Below are 22,324 nucleotides of genomic sequence, written 5' to 3'. Positions count from 1 at the left end.
ACCAAAACCAAAACTACCAGTTATTAATATATTTTTAAATAAATAAACTACCTAAAAAGGTTCTTCAGATTATTGGATGCTAATTTTTGACATCTTTGGGATTCAAAACACTCTAAAGAAGTCTACTTTACAGCCATGACTCTTAAAGATACCTTGTTTTTATTATGAATGGGTCACAACACAAGCCAGAAAAAAGGTTGGGATACACTGGAATAGAAGACACATACTGAAGTGACATTTATTTATATAGTCATTAAGTCTAGCTTTCTACTAGATTTGTTTTTTTTTATGTCACAAATGCAATTTAAATTGTCTTGTCTTTGAAAGTTGCCATATATTTAAATGCTGCAAAGTATATGTCTGCAGCATTTATAAAATATGTCATGAATAAAGAAGAAAAAATGAAGGCACTTGAACAATAAAAATCCAACAGGGAGTTAAGAGAGGGAGGTAATGTATGTGAGTATTGGCGGCAGAGTAAGGAGGTAAAAGAAAGATTTAGAAGATTACAGCTTTATGGCCGGACGGAGGGAAGTCTAGAAATTCCAGAGACCTTGGTGACATGCACGATACATGGACCAAAGACTGTGTATCAGCTCAGCTCACTGACTAATTGGACAGAGTTAAAAACTTCAAACAAAGAAATAAAAACCAAAAGGTAAGGAAACACGGGTATCAAGATCACCAACAAATAAGGAACTACTTCATATCAAGGTACATTAGGATATCGAAGAATAGACCAAAATCAGGATTTTTAAAATGTTCTTCAGAGAAAGTAATGCAATCTGACAACAGGGTGAATACAGACTAAAATCAATGAAATAAATACATGTGTTCTTATTTTTAATAAATAAATGCTCAGTCAGTCATGAGCAACAACACAGGAATGTAAACCCCATCCACTACACAAAGAAAAGACAAAAAGACCCCTCTGATTTGACACACTGTGGGAAAATGTTAAATATATAACAAAATATAAAATGTATCTAGCTCATAAAAACAGACACTTACACATTGCACATTATGAAGGATAAGACACAGACACTTACAGCATGAATGCTTGCTTTTAGTGCAGAGCACTGTTGAGCAGGCACACACGTTTGACATTCAATGGTAACCAGTGCAAGACGTTCCTTTAATGCAACATCAGTACATAAATACTGGTGAGCATGTTCTATTATTGTGATCCGCTCTCTAATAATCAATTATCTCCATTTCCTACTTTGTACTAATCAGAATTATATCATAGTTTACATAGATTTGACCAAAATGGAGAGCCTAAAAGAAGAATGAATAATGGCCGTTATGGTCTTTGTAAAAATTAATTGATGTCGTTTTTAGGTAACACTAAGAGTTTCCTCACAGCTAAATTCACAGTAGTACAATGATTACAATAAATTACAAGTACCATCTATTACAGCAGAAACACTTCAGTAAGGATTTGAAGCTTTCATTTGAATAATCTAAAAGTCAGAGAAGGATACTTCAGAAGGTCATATGTAGAAAACATTGAGGTTAAATAAATTATACAAAAACGTTTCCCTATTTAAGCAAACATTTCACTCAATGTAAAAAGAGCCATTGATTGTTACAAGGAATTAGAAAAACTTAAAGCTGAAAGTGCAAAAACAACTGAGATAGATGGGAGTTCAGTGGAATTTCGGGACAGTAGAGAGGGAAAGTTTCAGTTTGTTCTTCATAATGCTTGAGAAGTACATTAAAACAATTCAAACCATTAGGAAGGATATCGAGGACTTGTGCTTCTCCACTGAACTGATTCTATGAGCGGTTGTTTAAAGTCACAGATGATGTTGAGCTTTTACGGAGAGAGGATGGTTTCAGAGGTGTTTCTATTTTATAAATATGTTTGGAAATATGTTTTGCCTCTGCAATGAAACAAGCCTTCAAACACTTTAAGGTTATAGTACTTGGATGGTCCAGGTTTTATGTTTGTGGCATGAAGGAATCAGTGTCTGTTTAATAAAGAAGAAGATGAAGAGGAAGACGAGGATTTGGTCCAGCCTTTCTGAAAGGCCAAATAAGACTTAACTCTTGCTCCTCGCTGTCAGTTTTGCAGGAGTTGCACAGGAACTTTTTTTCCCAGAAGCCGATGTGGTCATGTGATTGTTTTGCGCTCGACCCGGGGAACCCATTTATGTGTGGTGACCTTCCACAGCACTGGGGCCAGCAGCAGACTGAGGGTGGTGACACTGAGAACCAGCAGGTACACCTGAGCAGAGACACGAAAAAAAACTTTAGATTGTCTATTTTCTTATATTACATGTGGTATATACGTATATGGACAGCTGAGGATTGATTAACCCTTATTTTGAGATAAACATTCATACATTATGAAATCAATTTGATCAGCTCAGCGTTCAACAACATAGAAACCTCAGTGGACATATCTAAAAATCTGAATATATAAACCAAAACATCCTTTAGATAAACATTTTTTTAAAACGTGCCTGGAGCATTTGTGAAAATCAGATAAAATGGAAAATATCATCATGTTTCAGCCTCTGAGTATTTTAATGTTATATGTATTTTAAAGGAATATTGAAAAGAATATTACATTCGAAAACAAATGTTGTTTGTTTTCCAACTGTTGTGTATTTATAACTAAATACATATATAGCTTAACACATCAGGAAATTACATATCAACAATAATTACAGCAAATAAAAAATTCCAGCAGTAAATATGAAAATGCACAGGGCTACAATCACCTGAGCTCTTTTTGTCTGAAAGCTATATAACGGATCTAAATTCAGTCATCACTGACCTCTCTGGAGATGATGCCAGCACGGCGAGCACGGCTGCCCAGGACAAAGGAGAACTCGCTGACCTGAGCCAGACCGGCTGACACGATCCACCGTATGTGTCGAGAGCCTGGAGGAAGGATGGCTGAGAGCACCAGTACGGCCATCATGAACTGGGATGAAAGATTATGAGAGGAGTCAGTGGAAAGAAGGAGGATTGAGAGTGTGGCAAATAACCGGAGAAGAAAATTAGCAAACGGAAAGAAAAGTGCTGCACCTTCATAATGACGAGCGTGAAAGTTAACACCAGCAGGATGGTGAGTTCATACAGCACAAATGTCGGGAACACGTGGAGACCTGCGGCAAACACATGCGATGATGCAGTCAAAGTCTGACTAAAAGTGTTACATGATAATAAAGCTGAGATCTGTCTTAAATTGTCATGTTGGATCTGACCTATGGAGGCAAAGAAGATGATGGCGAGGAAATCTCTGATTGGCTCGATGCATCCCATGACCTCCGTGGTGACCATGTGACCTTGTGTGGACAGCAGAGCTCCAGCCAGGAAACAGCCCAGCTCCATAGATACATCAAACAACTCTGTCACCTACAGTATCAATCAGAGAGAAAAAATCAAACAGTATCTTCCAAAAGAGTTAAATAATGATGTAGTGTAAGAGGAATATCAAACATTTGTAGAGAAATGAAGGCCAGATAATAACACATATCAAAAACAAAGTGCCTACCGTCAGCATGAAAAAGACAAAAGCTGCCATTCCCAACACGAGGATCTCCTTGTTGCCTTTGCTCTCAGCATGCAGTTTCTTGTAAAAGGGGCCAATCAGGAATGATTTGAGTAACAAGCACAGCAGCAGCACAGCAGCCAGAGACACCAGGATCTGGGCCAGGAGGTAAAACACCCGCAGACTCCCCAAAAGGAAGCTGTGTTTCACAAAAGAGAAGGCAAATTTAAGTAAGCGGTTTGTGTTTCTTGTTGAGGAGAGGGCACATGCAGAAAAACATTTATGAAAAATCTGACCTTTCCACGTCTCCACTCTGTGCCTGGATCAGCGTTGGCATGGCGGCGATGAAGAGGCCAAGCTGAACGTCTTGCATCACTAACATCCCGAGTAGAACGCTGCTGTAGTCCAGTTCACCTTTCTCACAGACACACATTAATGATCACTGTGTTCAAGAATTTCTTTAAATACGTTATGTCGATTGTTAAAGTGTGTGTACTGTACTTTTATGTAGTGTGACTAAATTCCGTTCCACATCTGCTTTAGGTGAGATCTCTTCTTCAATTATTTCTGTATTTAGGCTTATTGGACAAACACAGCTGCCTACAGAGCAAAACAGGTCGAAAGTCACGCCTGACACTATGATGATATGATGTCATGGGGTTTTGCTTTAATAATCATCAAAGCGTATTTTCTGCTCAAATTCAAAACCAGACAAAAAATATCCCATTAGTTGTTTTCCGAGGGAACCACCAAGGTTAAGGGCAATGTGAATTTGCAGGTTGGTTTACAACCAATCTTGCAGTACTCTACATTTATCTACGTGCACAAAGACACCTACCTTCTTTTTCTCTTTCCCCCCTACTCCCCCCCGCCAGGAAGCGGGACACTAATGGAGTGCTTGATAGGGACAGGCAGGTGGAAATGAAAACAGTCTGGGTGGGTCGAATATTTAGGACTTGACCCCACAACAAACCGGCTGCCACCATCAGCAGACTGAGGTAACAGGACCCCTGGACTGATGTCTTCCATACCTACAAGCACAAGCACACACATAGAGTATATATCAGCACACCTTATGAAGCAGCTTACTACACAAATATATTTAACAATTTAAACTCCTAACAGAAAGATCTAACTAAACATCTGAGGGCATAAACGTCATGCTTAGGTGCTTTCTCATGTACCTTGACTTACACAATAGGCATAATGCCAATTTCAAGTAACATCAGAATATTAGGAAAAAATGATGGTAGTGGGAATAAACATTACGTATAAAGTCCCTTAATGCAAGGTAAAGACAGTTTCACATGTTTAGAGACACATGTGGATCAAATGCCAAACAATATCCTTTAACCACAATAGGTTGACATTTAAATTGAATCTAACTTTTATCAATCCTAGATTTAAAAGCCTTGGGTTTACCTTCCGTAATCGCTCAGGTGAGAACTCCAGACCGACCACAAAAAGAGTGAAGAACACACCCAGCTCCCCCAGAGTCTCCACTTGGACCATAGACTGCAAAACAAACAGTGACATCAACATCCAGCACACACACACACACACACACACACACACACACACACACACACACACACACACACACACACACACACACACACACACACACACACACACACACACACACACACACACACACACACACACACACACACACACACACACACACACACACACACACACACACACACACACACACCTTGATGCTGTTGAGGCCCGAGGGGCCGAGCAGGACCCCACAGATGATGTATCCAAACATGGGAGGAAGACCGACCAGAGAGCAGATCCAGCCACAGGGGAGCGACAGCATCACCACCGACACCAAGTCCTGCACACACAGTTCAGTTTTTGTTTAAACACCCTGCTTTCCCCACCACAAAGCTTTTAACATTGAAATAATTTAAAGGAAAATATAATAATTTCAATAAAAAATAAATAAATGGAATAGACATCAACACACAAATAATATTTTAATATAAATATATATATTTTATTCATATTTATTAACCTAACCCATAAAATCCGGCCTAAGCACTTTCCAGGAATTGAATGAGGGGTCACAGATTTTCCAGAAAAATGTTTTTTTTTTCAACAAACCACATTTGTAATTGTTTTATATTGGTCAAGGCAGAATGCAGTATCACTAATAAAAACATGGCAATAAAATGTTGGTACAGGCCCTGACCTTGATGAAGTGATGGTCTGCTCTTGGCATCGTGGAGTCTCGTGGTTTGGTGAGGACGTACTGGTTGTTCTGAGAGTCAATGAGCATGCTCAGTCCCAGGTCATCCTCCACGTCCTTCTGTTTGGACTTGTTCTTCCTCTTCCCTCCGTTCTCCTCGTCTTCCACCCTCAACACTGCTTCCACGTTTACTCCTTTCATCTACACAAACAGAGAGTATTAAATGAGTCACAGATTACAAACTACCCTTCATTGTTTACACATTACTTAAATTCTGAAGATGGAATCATGACCATTCAATCTCCAGATGTCTGAATTATATCATGCAACTAAACTTGTTTTCTGACCTCCTTGTTATTGTCAAAGGCGTGCTCCTCGATCTCCTCTTCCAGCCGGTCTGCTGCCTTCCTGACATCCTCAAGGATCTCATCCAGCATGGATAGAGTTTTATTTTGAGCTAATGCACTCTTTACAGCTTCCTGCTGGTGTTTCTCAGCAGCAACCAGCTCCACATACTCCTGCTCTTCCTAAAAAGATGGGTGTGTAAAAACAAAAACTATACAAACCTGTTTACACAAAACAGAAGACACTCATAGGACATAAAGGATACAATTACACATGATATAACTCTGCCTTTCAGGGTTGGGCAATGTGCTTGGCAGCAATATCATAATATTTGTCTGGTATTGTTATACAGTAGGCTATATCAGAATCAGAATCAGAAATATTTTATTTATCCCAAACTGGGACATTTTTTAAATCATCATGATATGACAAATGGATTACAAATACTTAAATAACTTAATAACTTAAATAACAATTTGCATTAAAATCATAATTTTGACGGAAAATGTTTTATCTAGTGTTGAAACAATGCATGCAGCCTCACCTTTATGGCTGCCTCCCTGAGGGCGGCCAGCCTCTGTCTGCTGCTCTCCTTCATATTGACCACATCCCTGTAGTCTCCCTGCAGCGCCCTCTGCAGGCTGTGCACCGCCTGGAACACCAGGTGTTCGCTCTCATTCAGCTCCTTCTGGAAAACCTCCAGGGTGTGAACCTGCATGCAGATAGGGAGACACCGGTCAGTCATTTAAATTAATATTATATATCTGGCATTCTCTGTACTGAAATAAGGTCTTTATTAGAAAGACGAGAGAAATTAAGGTGTCTTCATCAGGTTGGCTAAGAGAAATATTTTTCTAAATAGATCCAGATAACTTGGGTTGAAATGGCATGAATTGTGTTAACTGTGAGAAACAAATGCATTTGATTTAGCTTAAAACAATCAATAAATTGATTGATCAATAAATTGATTGTTTTAAGTACCAGTGTTAGAGATTTAAGTGGCATTTAGCAGTGAGCTTGCAAAATGCTCTGTTTCATCTGGTATTTTTTCTCAGTCTGGTACCTGGAAGAGCCTCTCTGGTTCTGAAAGGGTCCGATCACGTCTAACAGCATCAGCAGCAGCCGCCAGCTTCCTGACAGCCACATTCTTCTGCCTCAGGAGCCCCACAAGCCGTTTGCAGTTGTTGTTCACCCAGCTGTGGCCGTGTGTCCCTCCTTTGCCCAGATAAAGCTTAATGGCATTCTTGGCCACCTGGTCCTTGTGCAACACAGCGAGCGCCCCCGCCGTGCCAACGCACAGCAGCCAACATACAAGCTGCATCCAAAACTGTACCTATGTCTTCACCTGTATGTGAAGATCGATGAAGAAAAAGAGATCTGCGGAAGAGAAAAGAAAAAGAATGTATGCTACAATGATGACCAGGAAAAATCCTCCGGAGGAGACTACTATAATTAAAAAAGTGTAATGGCGATGTCAGGATCATTCTTAAGGTTAAGTAAATTAAGGCGGAATTATTGAGAGAAGAACAAACAGCTTCTTTTGGCATTTATGGGATGTGTTGAAGAAGGGACTTGAGTCTGACGAAAAGCCATGAGGCAGCCTCAGACTGAACTAAAGCTGCCATAAAAAGGGTCTGAAAGTCTGAAAAGTATTTTTATGTGAAATAGATCATCTTTTTGTGTGTTACTCTGAGCTTTTGTGTACTCTGTGCTTCTTTCTGTCTTTCTTTCTTTTTTTCTTTCTTTCTTTCTTTCTCAAGAGACAGCTAAAGATTTTGATCTATAGCCTGTACTACTAAATGCGTTAAAGTAGCTATTAGCACATTGTAGTTCACTGTAGATTTGATAATGATAATGTCACATGATATAAATTCCTGTGTTATTCCACATCCTTTAATATGACAATGCATTCCTATCCAAGCTTTAAATACAAAAGCCTATTTTAGGAAACACACCCTGCCTTTATCTGACAACATGCTAACTAATTAATTGACTGTATGCACGTATACTGGTCCCAACCTTTGAGAGCATGTGTCAAGTTGACGGATATTTACTCTCCTAACTGCTCCTTTCTTCAACAGGACTGCATCCACCCTGCTACAGTTTCTAGAAAACAACAGCACAATTCACATACTGTTATAGATTAATCTATGATAATGCATTACAATGTAGTGATAATAAAACTGGTTTGTGGATAAAAACGTAATCTGAAAAGTAAGGTGGTTAAAGGAATAGGCAGGAAATCTTTAAATCAAGCTTCGTATAAGAACTTAAAACCAAAAAAAAGTATAGTACTTTTCAGCAGTGGTGGGGTCTACACATTAAGTAATCTTGACAATTTGGATATTATTAATCGATGAAAAGATAATTAATATGTTGAGATACCCCACAGTATTAAAACTAGTTAAAAGTACCTACACATTTGCCAACTACAATAATAACGTAATGGAGCACAAAGGCATCAATATCTTATAATTGGGTAATCCAAAAAATATATTAATCTGAAATTGAACATTATGATATCTTTGTCTTTTGGTACTTTCATGCCAAAACTTTTGCTCTTTTACTTGAGTATCATTTTGAATAGGGGTTGTACTGTCACAGTATTTGTTCACTGTAGTACTGCTACTTTTACTTAAATAAAACATCTGATTACATTACATCAATGCTTCTACACTAACTTTCCACCACAGATCGTCACTGAAGTTTTGAATGGTGGTCGAGTTTTGATAACTGGAGGTTAATACTGGAAGATGCATGTACATATTCAAAAATATAAAGACAAACACCTGCATGCCAAATGGTAAATACTATATCATCAGTTCCCTTCAACGAAAATCATAGAAATCATGGCAGTCAAGCGTCAAATCATACAAACCAGAACACACAGCCCAGACATGACTGATGTTTCAGGAAACGCCATAGGGAGGTGAAATTAAGAATTAGCTCCATGTCCCAAACACATCTTAAAGTGAAAGAAAGAAGAAAGAAAGAAGAAAAGCCAGTAACTACCTGTGAAATATGTGCACTTTCCGGGTGTTCAGCTGTATTCCATGACTGAAGGAGAAGCTGGAGAAGGAGAAGGGAACAATCATGCTGTTGTACCGCACCACATCCACCACCATCGACACCCCTCCTCCTCCCCTGCTGCCACATAGCTGAAGCCAGCGTCGGTGCAGGCGTTCACCGGCTTGCGACCAACTTCATGTTTACTTCGACCTCAAGCAGTTTGTAACAATATTCGTGCTAGCAAACTGGATGCTAGCGTAACTTCATCCAGGTAGGTTCGACAAAATCCCTGTTAAAGTTGGACCATTTAAAAAAAGATGTATACAAAGTTCAAACTGTGTTCTCTTCTGGAGCTCTAAGTTAAGCAATGTCAGATTCCTTAAAGCTGTCAGACCAGCTCCAGCCAGCTGAGTCCACACACTCCCATGACACCGAGGCTAAGGCTAACACACAATGCTAACGTTAGCTGATTAAGTTAGCTACGCGTCTCAGCAACTTTTATGAGATACAGCTGATCAAGACGTGTCAGTGTATATTTTTAACGTTAACCGAAACTAAACAGCTGCTGCATTGTTTTCTGATTCAACTTTGATTTATTTTAAGATTAAGTTACTTCCGAAACATCTTGATCAGTGTTAATATGGGAGTTGTAGTTTTTAAGATGTTATGTTTTCTTATTCGATCAAGTGCATTGTGACAGCTGGTCAATTCTACTTGTATTGGTCTTACCTCTCGCTTAACATTATACAATAACTTTTCAAACAACAACAACAAACCCGTTTACATAAGCTCAAAGACGAGTTTCATCGACAGTCCTGCTCAAAACTTGTATTTTTAATGTGGTGGTAAACAGAGGTAAAAATAGGTTTTAACGTGACTTTGTTTTTGTTTACATACTATTTATTAGAAGTATTTTGAGAATAAAGGCGTATTCAGCCGAAACAGGGGTGTTTCAATGCATTAAAGTATTGAAAAACACGGCTCCTGTGGTATTACAGCACTACGGAACTACACTTCCCATGAACACGGTGCCTCTACAGTAGCGCAGTTCTTTTCACGCATGCGCACCAGGGTAATTGGATATCAAGTGGGCCAAAACAGCGTGTGATAAAATGGTAGGTAGAATAAAAATAAGAAAACAGTGATATGCTCTAGCTCTGTTAAACAAGTCCATAACCCGATAGCGTATGACACTACCGTTAAGTGGGGCACACCGATACGGGAGATCGGGGTGTCCTCTGCCAAGTGTCGCATAGCCAGGGTGATGTATGTCGGGAATATGAGGGAAATGGAAGGTCAGTTGTTGGTATTTTGAGATCCGGACTCCAGCACTTGCCGCACGTACCTTTCCCTTTTTAGTAACTCGCCTGTAGTGTGCACCGGGTCAGGAGAGCATGCATGAGCAAAACGTCCAGGGTCACCATACACTGCTCTGTCACCGTGAATCTGCTGTTTTGATTATCGGGTGGGTCAGGGCTGCAGTTCTGCAAAGACGTCCTCTCCTCACGATGACCGTCGAGATTAAGTGAACCCGAGGAGGTATTTTTGTAAACTAACGGGACCTTGCGGTGGACTATAAAGTGGACGTTTTTGTTTCCCGTAATTTACTAATATAGGCTGTTGCACGCATGATATGAGTCCTGATCAGATGTAATAGTCCAATAGCACGTGTTATTTATACACATCCGACTGTGTGTGCACAGATTAATTACAGAAAGTTTAGGCTGAGTGTTGTGGAAGTGCAGTCTCAACTATACATGCATATCTGTGCATCCCATTTACCATTCCACTGGATTACCACCTGTCTACAACGTCAGGTCCCTGCCGCCCCCAGGTTGTGTGTATAGCATAAAATATTTTTTTTGTTAATATGTGCCATTAAAACACAATAAGAACTGAGATGATAAAGACTGCTCCCTTTTAACAAAACATTATATCTCTGTTAAAATTGTAATGCTTGCCGGTCTCTGTCCCAACTTAATGTTCCTTTTGTGCCTGCTTGTTTTACAGCACAAGTTGAAGTCATCGCAGAAGGACAAGGTTCGGCAGTTCATGTCCTTCACACAGGCTGGGGAGAGGACAGCCGTGTACTGCCTGACGCAGAATGACTGGAAACTAGAAGTCGCCACAGATAATTACTTCCAAAATCCAGACCTATACTACAAAGAATCCATGAAAACCTCTGTAGACCGCAAGAAGCTGGAACAGCTCTACAACAGATACAAAGGTAAGTGTTTCAAAACTAAAGTACATTTTAGCACTGTTTTCATTGCTAGTCTGTTACACATTGGCATCTATGTTTGCAGACCCGCAGGATGAAAACAAGATAGGCATTGATGGGGTCCAGCAGTTCTGTGACGACCTGATCCTGGATCCAGCTAGCGTGAGCATCCTTGTGGTGGCATGGAAGTTCAGAGCGGCCACGCAGTGCGAGTTCAGCAGAAAGGAGTTCCTGGATGGCATGGCTGAGCTAGGGTGAGCAACACTGCTACTGAAATCTACAACATTTGATTAGAGAAGTCACCGCTTTTCTCAACATTTCAATGCTTTGATAATAAAAATGGGAAGACGTTTTTAGAACTGTTGTCTTTATGAGCCCGAAATATAATATAATCTTGTTAAAATGTTAAATGATTCCTCATGTCTCATTTAGCTGTGACAGTCCTGAAAAACTCAAGGCGATCCTTCCCAGACTAGAGCAGGAGCTGAAAGACACTGGGAAGTTCAAAGACTTCTACCAGTTTACCTTCAATTTTGCCAAAAACCCAGGCCAGAAAGGTTTAGGTAAGTTTAAGAACAAAACATTAAACATTAAAGTGTGTTACTCTTAGTTTTACAGATTTTATCTGAAAAAAATTGTTTAAAAGTCTTATTCTACTTTTTGTTTCAGACCTGGAGATGGCTGTCGCTTACTGGAATCTAGTTCTCACTGGTCGCTTCAAGTTTTTGGATCTCTGGAACCGCTTCCTGGTGGTAAGCAAGAACATTTTATAGATTCGGAATAGTTTTCAGCATATTCAGTCCGTCTCATTTACAAATGAAGAAGAGCACATCAACAACAGACTCAAAGATAACCATTACATTCAAAACATTTTTGGGTTGCCAATAGCAACTAAAGTTCATAAAAGCTGAAGAGTACACTTTTTCTGATTTTGTAATAATGTGTATCTCTCACTGTTCCTTTCACTGTGCTGCATTCAGGAGCATCACAAACGCTCCATTCCTAAAGACACGTGGAACCTCCTCCTTGACTTTGGCAATATGATCACAGACGACATGTCAAACTACGATGAGGAAGGTAAGCTTGTTAAAGCAGGATAAAGTTATGTGAACACGTCTAGTGGTTAATTCAACACTGAAGAAGAAGTCTGGTACCTAAACTTTTATTACCGATAATTCAGTAAGTCCCAATGATTAACCCAGACTACAGCCAACATCCTGTCAAGAGCCATATATCTTACTGCTTGCATTAAAATGATCATTGTGTATGTTGACGACTAAAAGTACTTTGAGATCTAACTACTCTGTTCTCTCTCTCAGGGGCGTGGCCTGTCCTCATAGACGACTTTGTGGAGTTTGCTCGGCCGATTGTGATGAGTAAGCGCAACATGACATAATGTTTGTCCCGGCTTCATGCAGCAAATGGAGTTTTTGTTTCTCCCAATTTTCTTCTTTTTTTGAATGAGGATTTTCATACAAATGAGCCAAAAAGAGAGTACTTCTCAATAAGCCTGTCTGCAGCTTGATGTTAAGATTGTTCCTAAAACTGCATAAGAGGCCTTGAACAGGAACAGCGCAAGAGGAAAACAGGAGGGGAATCAACAGGAGAGATATTAATTACGTTTCTTTTTTTTGGCAAGGACAGACTTTGTTATTGCAATATGGAAATGATGAGTACCCTGAAACTCATCAACAATGGGTGTGGCTTGGAACTGCTGCTGACTTTTTCACTAAGCTGCACCCTCGGCACAGTCAGGAGGGAAGGTAACGGTGAACCCTCAGCACACGCAGAAGATTAATCTATAGATGCAGTAGGATGTGGCCTCTTACATTGTCAATCGTGAATGGGACAGTCCGTTCAAATCTGCATGTTTATGTCAGCTAGTGTGAAACAGTGCCATGGATGTTGAGGAGGGGGGTAAAACATAGTAGTGTACATTATTTTCACTGAGATTGCGAGTGTGGAGCTCTCTAACAATCACACTGAGAGAAGAGAGAAAGTGTGTGTGTGTGTGTGTGTGTGTGTGTGTGTGTGTGTGTGTGTGTGTGTGTGTGTGTGTGTGTGTGTGTGTGTGTGTGTGTGTGTGTGTGTGTGTGTGTGTGTGTGTGTGTGTGTGTGTGTGTGTGTGTGTGTGTGTGTGTGTGTGTGAGACCATTTTTAAGGGAGGTAAACATATGGCCTCCTTTACAATACAATGCTTTATATTTTCATTTGGTTTTATGATGATTAGAAGTTAAGAAATTATGATTCACCTTAACTAGCCAGAGAGGAAAAGTTCAAGTCAACATTTTGTATTCACACTTAGTATTGGACAGAGCGGCATGCTTTTCAGGCTCAGCACCAGCAGAATCATGTTGTTACAGTTGTAAAACGCTGTATACCAATAGAAATAAGAAAGATCCCGTTTTAAAGAAATAAAAATGTATATCTGAGAAAACAGGTAATGACATTTATAATCATGATTGGTACAGACACAGCGTTTAGATCCTCATTTTTTAAATGCTACTGCTTTAAATACTTGACTTTTGTTTTGCAGTGTGTGAACTGCTGTACAAAGAGAGACTGACTGGCACATCGACTGTTTTCTATTAGCCAGGTGATTTGCCAACTGTGCAAACTGCACTGATTTACACTTTTTCTGTTGTAGGATTTTCTTTATCAGGCAGTACTGTACACAGCTACTCAGTTTACTTGACTGTAGCTTCACTAACATACTAGACTTTTTAAAATAAACATCTACATCCAAGCTAAGGGTATTTTAACTGTTAGTTTACACTGATTGAGTTTTAGTGTTTTTCTTTTTCATGAATTAGTGACTGTAGTGCAATGGTGGCATGTTTAAGTACAGAAAAAAACGTGTCACTTTGAGAACAGTGCTTAACAGTGCTTGCACTGCCATCTAGGGGTGCAATGCTTTTCCACCAAACAAGATCTAGTGTTGCTCTTTAAGTGCAGTTATAAACGATAAATGCACCATGCTTTCCTCGGCTAAAGAGTGTGGCAGAAGGTAGAGCTCAGGTACCAGTCGTCCTCTCCAACAGTGAGCAACAGGTGGCTTCCTCCACCTACATCACTATTTGCCATCTAATTATGCCATCTAGTTCTACCAATTGTCCCCATAAGAACACTTTTTCCATGTTGTTAAATGAGGATAAATTACCGGTTAACAAATTTCAAATCCAACTACAGTTTTAATGAATGCCTTTTGTTTTTCACAAGTAGACAAACTTGTGTTGAGGTTTGCATATATGTAGGCACAGGTCATAACTAATGTGGGGTGCTTTAAGTAGACTTTCAGAGTGGATCGGGATGGGAATTTATTATTTTACACCCTGACAATTGAGTGGCAAAGGAAACAGCTTTATTATGACTGTAAAACAGTCACTGTAGCAGCTGGTACATGTGTCATAATGTGTTGGTGGAATCAAATATCCTGTATAACTTTCTGACCGTTCAAGTTGTTCAGTTTGCTCACATGGTACATTTGGTACGTGTTTATTTGTCAAATGTCTGGTCCATTGTGTCAAGTCATGGAGATCATTCTTATCAAAACAAAAAGTATTATTGTTGCCAGCAAGGAAACAGGTATTTACAGAATATTATGTTTTGTCACAGAAGCATATCGTTCATTGTTTTCTTTCAGAAAGTTGTGAATAAAGCATGTTGTTTTTAAAGAGCCTTGTGAAGATGTGCCTCTCTTTACCAAGTACAAAAGTAACCAAGTAAGTATATTGCATAGGTCAGCAGGGTTGTGTTGTGCTGAAATCAGTATCCCCAGATTCATATTTTTCTGAAAATCAAGAAGAATCAGGACATGGCATATGCAGAAATAAAGCTAAAATATAAAAGTCGAAACAACAAAACATTTTACTAATGTTAAGCAAGAATGTCAGCAATGTATATTGTTAGTTTTTAATTAGTTATTCATTGAAAAGCAGTATTCTGTAAAATGTAAACAATAATAATGTTATGATACCACTAGTGATATGTAGAAGGTTGCAGTAATAATTCAAACATAATGTCCGTACTCCTGATTTTGTGTTTACAGTGTAATATGTCAGCTTGGTAACAGTTTCATTATCAGGTTGCATTCCTGCAGAATATCATCAGTGTCCCCTCTGGTAATGTCTACTGTTTCTCTGAATATGTTAAGGGTGACATTCAATAACTTAAACATTTTAAAAAATGGATGGTTGGAAATGACAGATGTTACAAAAAAGGTTAGTTAGGTTAAGATGAAGAATAAAATAACTCACGGGAGGGGATCTCATGGATGCATTGCACATAACTGCAGAGGAGGCGAGTAATTAGTCAGTTTTGTACTAGTTTGATAAAGATAAGAGAGTTGAGCTTCAACAATAAAGAAGGCCAGCTAATGGAGCGGGGATGATGCTCCATTCTTTCCCTCCTCCCTTGGGACAGCTGGGATGTCAACAAGGTCCACACCAGCTGACGAGCATGCTCTCCAGCCCAGCAGCACATTAGCATCTCTTCCAGTGCGTCCAGCCCCCATTACCACTCCACACCCAGCCTTCCAGCTTTCAGGCTTTGGGGCTAGGGGGATTGCCTTTTTAGGAGACACCTGATCACAGCTGAAACTCCCGGCCGCCCAACACAAAGAAACTCTTGATGCTTTCGTGTGTGTTTGTTTTCACGTCCACCCTTGGTACTGAGAAGCTGCACAAAGCTCCACGGGTGGGAAGAGAGCTTTTATTGAAGTGGAGACAGGTGGTAGCTCCACATCAAGCGAAAATCTTCATATTGTGAGAGCCGACGAGGTTGTTATTCAGGATGTTTTGGGGCAAGCAAATTTGAACGCAGGTCTGTTGAGGTGCTGAAGAAGTCCAGCTAAAAGGAGGTAGTACTTCAGCTTTAGTCTGTGCCAGGAGCCGTCTAAATCCCAGGAGCAGTGACCGCTTCGATCAAGAGAACACCCTCCATTGCTGTCCAGTATGATGGAGAAATTCAAGGCTGCCATGGTTCTGGGAGCTGTTGGTGATGCTTTGGGCTACAGAAAAGGCCGCTGGGAAAGCTGCCATTCAGGCAAGCAGATCCAAGAGGAGCTGGCATCTCTGGGGGGACTGGGGGCCCAGAAATTGGACACAGAAAACTGGCCCCTGAGTGATGCAACGCTGATGCACATCACCACAGCAGAAGCATTAATAACAGGTATGTTTAGAATTAATGACAAAGGATTGATGATTATCTAAGAGGCAGATAAAGGTGTGTAACTCATAACATGACTACACACTCAATTGCTAATCTCTTCTGTTTTTAAATTTTAAATATCAAATCAGAATCAACCCAAATACAAACAGACAAAACCGAAACCTGTAGTTTTTTATCTGTTCAATAAAATACGGACCTAACATCACAACTGTTTTCATTAAGGACCAGAATAGCTTCTTCTGTATAGTCAATGGAAGCTGCTAATCACTAACTGGCAGGACATTTTTGAAAGACAAAACCTGCCGACATACCATAACCCATCACCCAACTGGTCATCCAAGAAATAATCTCGGTAGAAGCCTTACTATATATCACTCAAACATCATTTCAAGCTCCCGCAGGGTGTTGCCAGGACAGAAAAGTCCAAAATAGACTACTTTGGAAAAGGCTCTCCTTAACAGAACAATAGCAGGTCAGACTCCTCCATAATCTACCAGTATCAAGTTTGGCTGCAGACTCGCTTCAAAGTCAATGACCGTGGTCCTGTGAAATAGTGATGACACCCATTGAGATTAGGAAGCCCTATTTAGCCACAATCCAGCATGCCTGCACACGCACTCACACATCAGCAGACAATATATGATGGAGTGGAATGAATGTTGCAAATGTGAGTGTTTGCTTTGCCAAATATCTTACCAGCATCCAGAAAAACAATGTGTAAAAATAATCATTATTTCTCAGCTGCCTCTTTACACACCTTTATTGATAAATGTATACATTGTTATGTCTTTGCTCTATGTCCATGTAACAGAATTTACTAAATCTAGTCAAGAGGGTGATAGTCCCCATCTTTCATCAAAAATCCTGATGCTATTTTGTCATCATGGGCTCTCTCTCTCTCTCTCTCTCTCTCTCTCTCTCTCTCTCTCTCTCTCTCTCTCTCTCTCTCTCTCTCTCTCTCTCTCTCTCTCTCTCTCTCTCTCTCTCTCTCTCTCTCTCTCTCTCTCTCTCTCACACACACACATAAACAATTTCTAGCAGGATGGCTGTAGGCTCTGCTCGTGGATCCCTGTTGACCTCATGGTGTGTGGAAGTGACTCCACTCGCTCTGAAGGCATGCTGGTCCTAATCTGTGGTGTGGCAGGCTGAGGCTAAACTTAGCCTTCTGCAGCGCCACTCATCTCGCCTTGCATGCCAATCTTGACTGACTCTCAGTCACTGTGTGTGTGCCTATATGTCTGTGTGTCCAGATTATTGGTGTCTGGAGGACCTGTACCGGGAGCTGGTGCGCCTCTATGTTGAAGCCATGGTTTCACTGCAGGGCAGAGCACCTGACCCGGGCACAGTGGAGGGATGTGTTCATCTCAAACCTCACAACTTCCTGCTCGCCTGGCATACACCCTTCAATGAAAAAGGTCATTGGAGATTGTAGAGATTGTTTCCCCTAAAATAACAACAGTAGGGCCCCAACTAACACTTTTTTATTATCAATATATTTGCTAATTATTTTCCTGATACCTCTTTTGTTGTTCTAAAATGGATGGAAATGTCCATCTTTTCTCAAAATTTCTCAAAAAAAGTCCAAATTAATTTTACAATTAATTGATTATGAAAATAGTTGGTGATTATTATTCTGTTTCTGTCTAATTTGAATCACTAGAGCTATACAATGTGAAAATGTCGTTCTGGATGTGTGCATTTATGTCTACTTTATGTCCAGGGTCTGGATTTGGGGCAGCTGCCAAAGCAATGTGTGTTGGTATGAGATACTGGCAACCTGAGAGGATCGACAGCCTGGTTGAGGTCAGCATTGAGATTGGAAGGATGACCCACAACCACCCCACAGGTGACAATGTCAGCTCGTTTTAACCTTTCCAAAAAACTCTGATTAGACTACAGACAGACTGATTATTGTGCTGCAAACTACAAGATCATTGATTTAATACTTTGGTGAGTTGGAGATGTCAGTAGAAACAATTGACACGTTGGTGTCTATTTTGGCTTCAGGTTTCCTAGGCTCCCTGACAACGGCACTGTTTGCATCCTATGCCATCCAGGGGAAACCTCTTGTGACTTGGGGCCGTGAGCTCATGAAGGTCATCCCTCAAGCAGAGGACTACTGCAGGAAAACCATTCGACACATGGCAGGTTAGATTCTGTTTCTGTCTTTGTAAGTGAGGGATGAGGACAACATTTTGCAGCTTGGTGGATTTATTGTAAGTGAGGCTTCTATGTAAAAAACATAGCAAAAGCAGTTATGAACATATCTTTCTTCTTTATAAGTAGAATTTTACTTTCATTTGTCTTACATGTTACTAAGAGAGCATTACTATCAATTGAAACTAGTTATATCTGATTGTGTGCAGAGTATCAGGAGAATTGGTTTTACTTTGAGGCCAAGTGGCAGTTTTACCTTGAAGAGAGAGCGATAGAGAACGAAGAACAGAACAAACCCGCCTTCCCTGATCGCTATGATGCTGAGGAGACAGACAAGGTAAATGCTCCTTCTCTCAGACAAGAAAATACACATACCGGTACAGTTAAACGTACAGAAACCATTACAGGAACATTGTGTCGTTACTGAATTTCTTCATTCATACAGATTTATAAGCGCTGGAGCTCAGAGGGCCGTGCGGGCCGCAGAGGTCATGATGCCCCCATGATAGCCTACGATGCCCTCTTAGCAGCAGGGAGTGACTGGGCAGAACTGTGTAAAAGAGCTATGTTTCATGGAGGTGAGTGCCGGCAAGACATTTCCAAACACAAATAGATAAATAGAGAGCCTGCTCACAGTGACTTGTGTGTAAATGCTTTGTTTTGTAGGTGAAAGTGAAGCCACAGGCCTGATCGCAGGTTGTCTCTATGGCCTCATGCATGGCCTGAGTCAGGTTCCCAGAAGCCTGTACCAGGATTTGGAAAAAAGAGAGCGCCTGGAGGAGCTGGGAGAAAAGCTTTACAAAGCAGCATCTGCAGAGAAGTGCATAGACAAGTAATCCTTCTCTACACTGGCCTGAACCCTACTGGCTATCAGGGGAACTGCACAAGGCTGCTTCCCTTTGTCCCACACTTCCCTTTCTTTATTATCCCAATAGTCTATAGGGGCGCCATGTCTTTTCCTTGCCCGGAGTCCCCCCCACCCTTTGAGTTATCTTTTTCGCAGGTTAATAATCTTTCTGGAGCTACATCTACCCTCAGTTGCATAGTTTTCATGTTCAATTGATGGCAGGGAGGAATAACTCAATGGTCTCCACATTATTAAGACAGAACATTGAGGAAAAGAAAAGTATTTTGCTTTTTTAACTTTTATTTTAACAGACAATAGTAAACTTATCAACCTATCATAATGAATATGCAATAGTTTCCTTCTCTGTCATATTCTCTTTTCTAAAGCTAACCTGCATTAACATAAAGCACATGGTTATGTCGTGTCATTGAGGACCTATTCCTTCAAAACATTGTGCAAACCTTTAATTAACTAACAGATTTTAGAGGTATTGCTCTGCAGTAGGTTTCAGTAGTTTTTGCATATGCATTTTTGTATTGTTTGAATGCATAACATTATTGATTTGTGCAATAGTATTAACTTTATCTTATTCAGTGATAAACTATTATTTGCACTGTGATGCTCTTATCAGGTATAATATTAGTGTACTATATTGTAAAAGTTCCTAGCAATTACATGGTGAATATATGATGTGAATATTAAACTGGACTCAGATATTTATCATGCATGAAGTGCCTGTCTTTTTTAAAAATCTTAACTACAAAATTAATTTTGATGAGCAGCTTGTATCCTATCTTAATTTGCTACCAGATATTATCCTATTGCTACACCACCCTCTTCTGCAATCCCCTGCACTAATAACAAGTAACAAGTTCACGCTGCTTGAACACCTTACGTCAAGTCTGAACATTTCATCTGCTCTTCTTCGCTGCAGGGTTGGGAGGACTTCTGGTATATCCAGTTACAGCTGAAGTTTATTCACTCAAATATCACTGAGCTAGAAGATTAATAAGTGAGAGACAACATCGACCTATTTTGAGATCACTGACCAGACCAGTTTTATGGGGCAATATTTGAAAACCATGGCTATTTACTACGCTCATTCTCAAAATAGTGCCAGACCAATAAAATGCTCTTCCAAGGTACAATTTATTCAAACGTTATTGAAACAATCCTTTTTATACAATTATTTAGTTCTGTTAAAAGTCTCAGTGGGAATTTAGCTGTATACAATTGCAGACCACATCATTTTGATTAAAACACATATTGAAAAACTCAAAACCCTTTGCTTGGTATTCATCACATTGTTAGTTATAAGTGACCTGACTGATGTAATTACACACCTCCTTACAGTTATGCATACAACACTGACACTAATTTATTGATTTGCCAATCATCCTTCAACTTTGCTATCTAACTATTCAGGTATGCTGAAATCCAGATTGCTACAAGGATTAAGTTTTGCGTGTCCTTTATTCTCCATAGACCAGATTCTGGGAAAAGCAGTATCAGCCCTGATGCCACTAAATTGAGGAAGTTGATTAGAGACCCCAACTGTCGTCGTGTGCTCCGAGGGATTCTGGAGAGTCTCCTGCATTACCTTACAAAGGATCTGCCCATGAGGACCACCAGAAACAAATATGGAGAGAAGCCAGGGTTTGATGTTGTAGTTGAAAGTTACACAGGTGTGCCAGATCAGGAAGTTGGGGCTTCAAAGAAGCAAAGTGAACTTCAGATAAGTTGCATCGTTTTTCAGCCTTCTGAAGAGCATACAATGGCCCAGCGAATGAGTGCTGGGACCAGCTTTAAAATTCCTGACAAATGCTGTACAGAACGACAAAAAGACAGATTGCCAAGCAAGTATGGAGGAGATAAAAAAACAGGAGGCTTGATACAACGACATCTTACCACATTCCAGCTCCTCCAATCAAAATTCATACGGTCCACACCTAAACCTCCCATCACCCACCAAAAGGAAGTAGGAACTCTGTTCCCCGGCAGAGCAATGACAGCTGATGTGAACCACTGCCGAGACAGTGAGTATGACATCCACAAGAGGAATCGGACTAGAAGAGGACAAGGAATGAAGACATGTGGGGGCAGTGTCAGAGATATTGTGGCCAAGTTTGCTGCAGCAGAGCAGAAAGAAAAGGGAGAAAACATGCGGAAACAGCCAATCAAACCAAGTCTCATTGGAAAAGGGATACTCCTATCTTCATTAATGGAGAGGTTTGAGAACATTGCCACTGTATGTAGGGGATCTGAAAAATTAAGAGGTTCACATGAAAAATCTTCTGCAGGAGTGAAGGTGACAAGTAATATAAAACTGAGGGTATCTTCTCATGAAACACAGCACCGTAAGGCACCAGATCTGCCTGTTCACAAACACTACCAACACAAACAGAAGAAAAGTAAATCTGTTGGACATCAATTGAAAGGAAATAAATCTTCAAATGGGCAAAACAACAAACAGCAAAGACCAGATCAGGCCATAGATCTTTTGACAAAAGTAGACTCAAACATGGAAGAAAAAGATAACTTGAAAACAGAGCAAATGAGGCAAACAGTGGGCCACCAATCAGGTCAAAACTCTGAAGGCCATTGCTCATTGAACCTTATAGAGCAAACTAACAATAGTAAGGGTTGGAGGAGAGCGGATGATGAAATTCAGACTACGGCTGAAGAAACTAGCATCACCATCAAGTTAAAATATGGACATCCAGAGCTGCTCTGTTCAACATCTGTCACTGAGACGATGCTCACAGAGCCTTGCAGGCTTCTTCAACAGGTAGAAGACGAGGTGATGTTGCATGTGGCGACCATCGTGACCTGCTGTCCTGTGTGGTCCACCTGTGTAGATTCTTCTCCAAA

The 22,324-nt window shown here is 40.2% G+C and overlaps 3 protein-coding genes across 7 annotated transcripts; 2 read left to right on the top strand and 1 right to left on the bottom strand.

Moving 5' to 3' along the window:
- Nucleotides 1-140: 140 nt before the first annotated feature.
- tmco3 (transmembrane and coiled-coil domains 3) lies at nt 141-9,669 on the bottom strand. Of its 3 annotated transcripts, XM_063881108.1 has the most exons (16): nt 9,063-9,668; nt 8,070-8,156; nt 7,114-7,427; nt 6,595-6,762; nt 6,053-6,232; nt 5,709-5,906; nt 5,223-5,351; nt 4,928-5,020; nt 4,344-4,536; nt 4,007-4,105; nt 3,802-3,919; nt 3,509-3,704; nt 3,219-3,369; nt 3,040-3,119; nt 2,786-2,935; nt 141-2,230 (listed from the first exon to the last, which is right to left on the bottom strand). In XM_063881108.1, exons 3-16 carry the CDS (start codon nt 7,369-7,371, stop codon nt 2,117-2,119), a joined length of 2,127 nt encoding a protein of 708 aa, XP_063737178.1. In that variant the 5' UTR covers nt 7,372-7,427; nt 8,070-8,156; nt 9,063-9,668; the 3' UTR covers nt 141-2,116. The 3 variants fall into 3 exon arrangements, with proteins under 3 accessions (XP_063737178.1, XP_063737179.1, XP_063737180.1); XM_063881109.1 differs by lacking the exon at nt 8,070-8,156 and having other exon boundaries at nt 9,063-9,669; XM_063881110.1 differs by lacking the exon at nt 4,007-4,105 and having other exon boundaries at nt 9,063-9,664.
- On the top strand, nt 9,111-14,956 carry dcun1d2b (DCN1, defective in cullin neddylation 1, domain containing 2b). 3 transcript variants are annotated; one of them, XM_063881112.1, is made up of 7 exons: nt 9,111-9,330; nt 11,070-11,286; nt 11,366-11,534; nt 11,713-11,843; nt 11,950-12,032; nt 12,261-12,357; nt 12,600-14,956. In XM_063881112.1, exons 2-7 carry the CDS (start codon nt 11,112-11,114, stop codon nt 12,674-12,676), a joined length of 732 nt encoding a protein of 243 aa, XP_063737182.1. In that variant the 5' UTR covers nt 9,111-9,330; nt 11,070-11,111; the 3' UTR covers nt 12,677-14,956. The 3 variants fall into 3 exon arrangements, with proteins under 3 accessions (XP_063737182.1, XP_063737181.1, XP_063737183.1); XM_063881111.1 differs by lacking the exon at nt 9,111-9,330 and adding an exon at nt 9,889-10,174; XM_063881113.1 differs by lacking the exon at nt 9,111-9,330 and adding an exon at nt 10,192-10,893.
- An 846-nt stretch (nt 14,957-15,802) lies between these two features.
- Nucleotides 15,803-20,171, top strand: adprhl1 (ADP-ribosylhydrolase like 1). Its single transcript, XM_063880660.1, has 7 exons — nt 15,803-16,449; nt 17,700-17,864; nt 18,170-18,295; nt 18,457-18,597; nt 18,816-18,943; nt 19,052-19,184; nt 19,273-20,171. The coding sequence occupies exons 1-7, from the start codon at nt 16,233-16,235 to the stop codon at nt 19,440-19,442; spliced, it is 1,080 nt and encodes a 359-aa protein (XP_063736730.1). The 5' UTR covers nt 15,803-16,232; the 3' UTR covers nt 19,443-20,171.
- The last annotated feature ends 2,153 nt before the right edge of the window (nt 20,172-22,324 follow it).

Source organism: Eleginops maclovinus, chromosome 4 (assembly GCF_036324505.1).
Source record: "Eleginops maclovinus isolate JMC-PN-2008 ecotype Puerto Natales chromosome 4, JC_Emac_rtc_rv5, whole genome shotgun sequence".
NCBI lineage: Eukaryota > Metazoa > Chordata > Actinopteri > Perciformes > Eleginopidae > Eleginops > Eleginops maclovinus.
This window is presented reverse-complemented; position numbering and strand designations above follow the sequence as displayed.

Coding starts and splice junctions, on each gene's coding strand:
- dcun1d2b (XM_063881111.1), top strand. Junction 11,535..11,712: donor GATGGCATGGCTGAGCTAGG/GTGAGCAACACT, acceptor TGTCTCATTTAG/CTGTGACAGTCCTGAAAAAC. Junction 12,033..12,260: donor TCTGGAACCGCTTCCTGGTG/GTAAGCAAGAAC, acceptor TGCTGCATTCAG/GAGCATCACAAACGCTCCAT.
- tmco3 (XM_063881109.1), bottom strand. CDS start 7,371: ATGCAGCTTGTATGTTGGCTGCTGTGCGTTGGCACGGCGGGGGCGCTC. Junction 6,233..6,594: donor TCAGGGAGGCAGCCATAAAG/GTGAGGCTGCAT, acceptor CCATCTTTTTAG/GAAGAGCAGGAGTATGTGGA. Junction 5,352..5,708: donor CAGACCATCACTTCATCAAG/GTCAGGGCCTGT, acceptor CTGTGTGTGCAG/GACTTGGTGTCGGTGGTGAT.
- adprhl1 (XM_063880660.1), top strand. CDS start 16,233: ATGATGGAGAAATTCAAGGCTGCCATGGTTCTGGGAGCTGTTGGTGAT. Junction 18,944..19,051: donor ATGCTGAGGAGACAGACAAG/GTAAATGCTCCT, acceptor TCATTCATACAG/ATTTATAAGCGCTGGAGCTC. Junction 19,185..19,272: donor AAGAGCTATGTTTCATGGAG/GTGAGTGCCGGC, acceptor TTTGTTTTGTAG/GTGAAAGTGAAGCCACAGGC.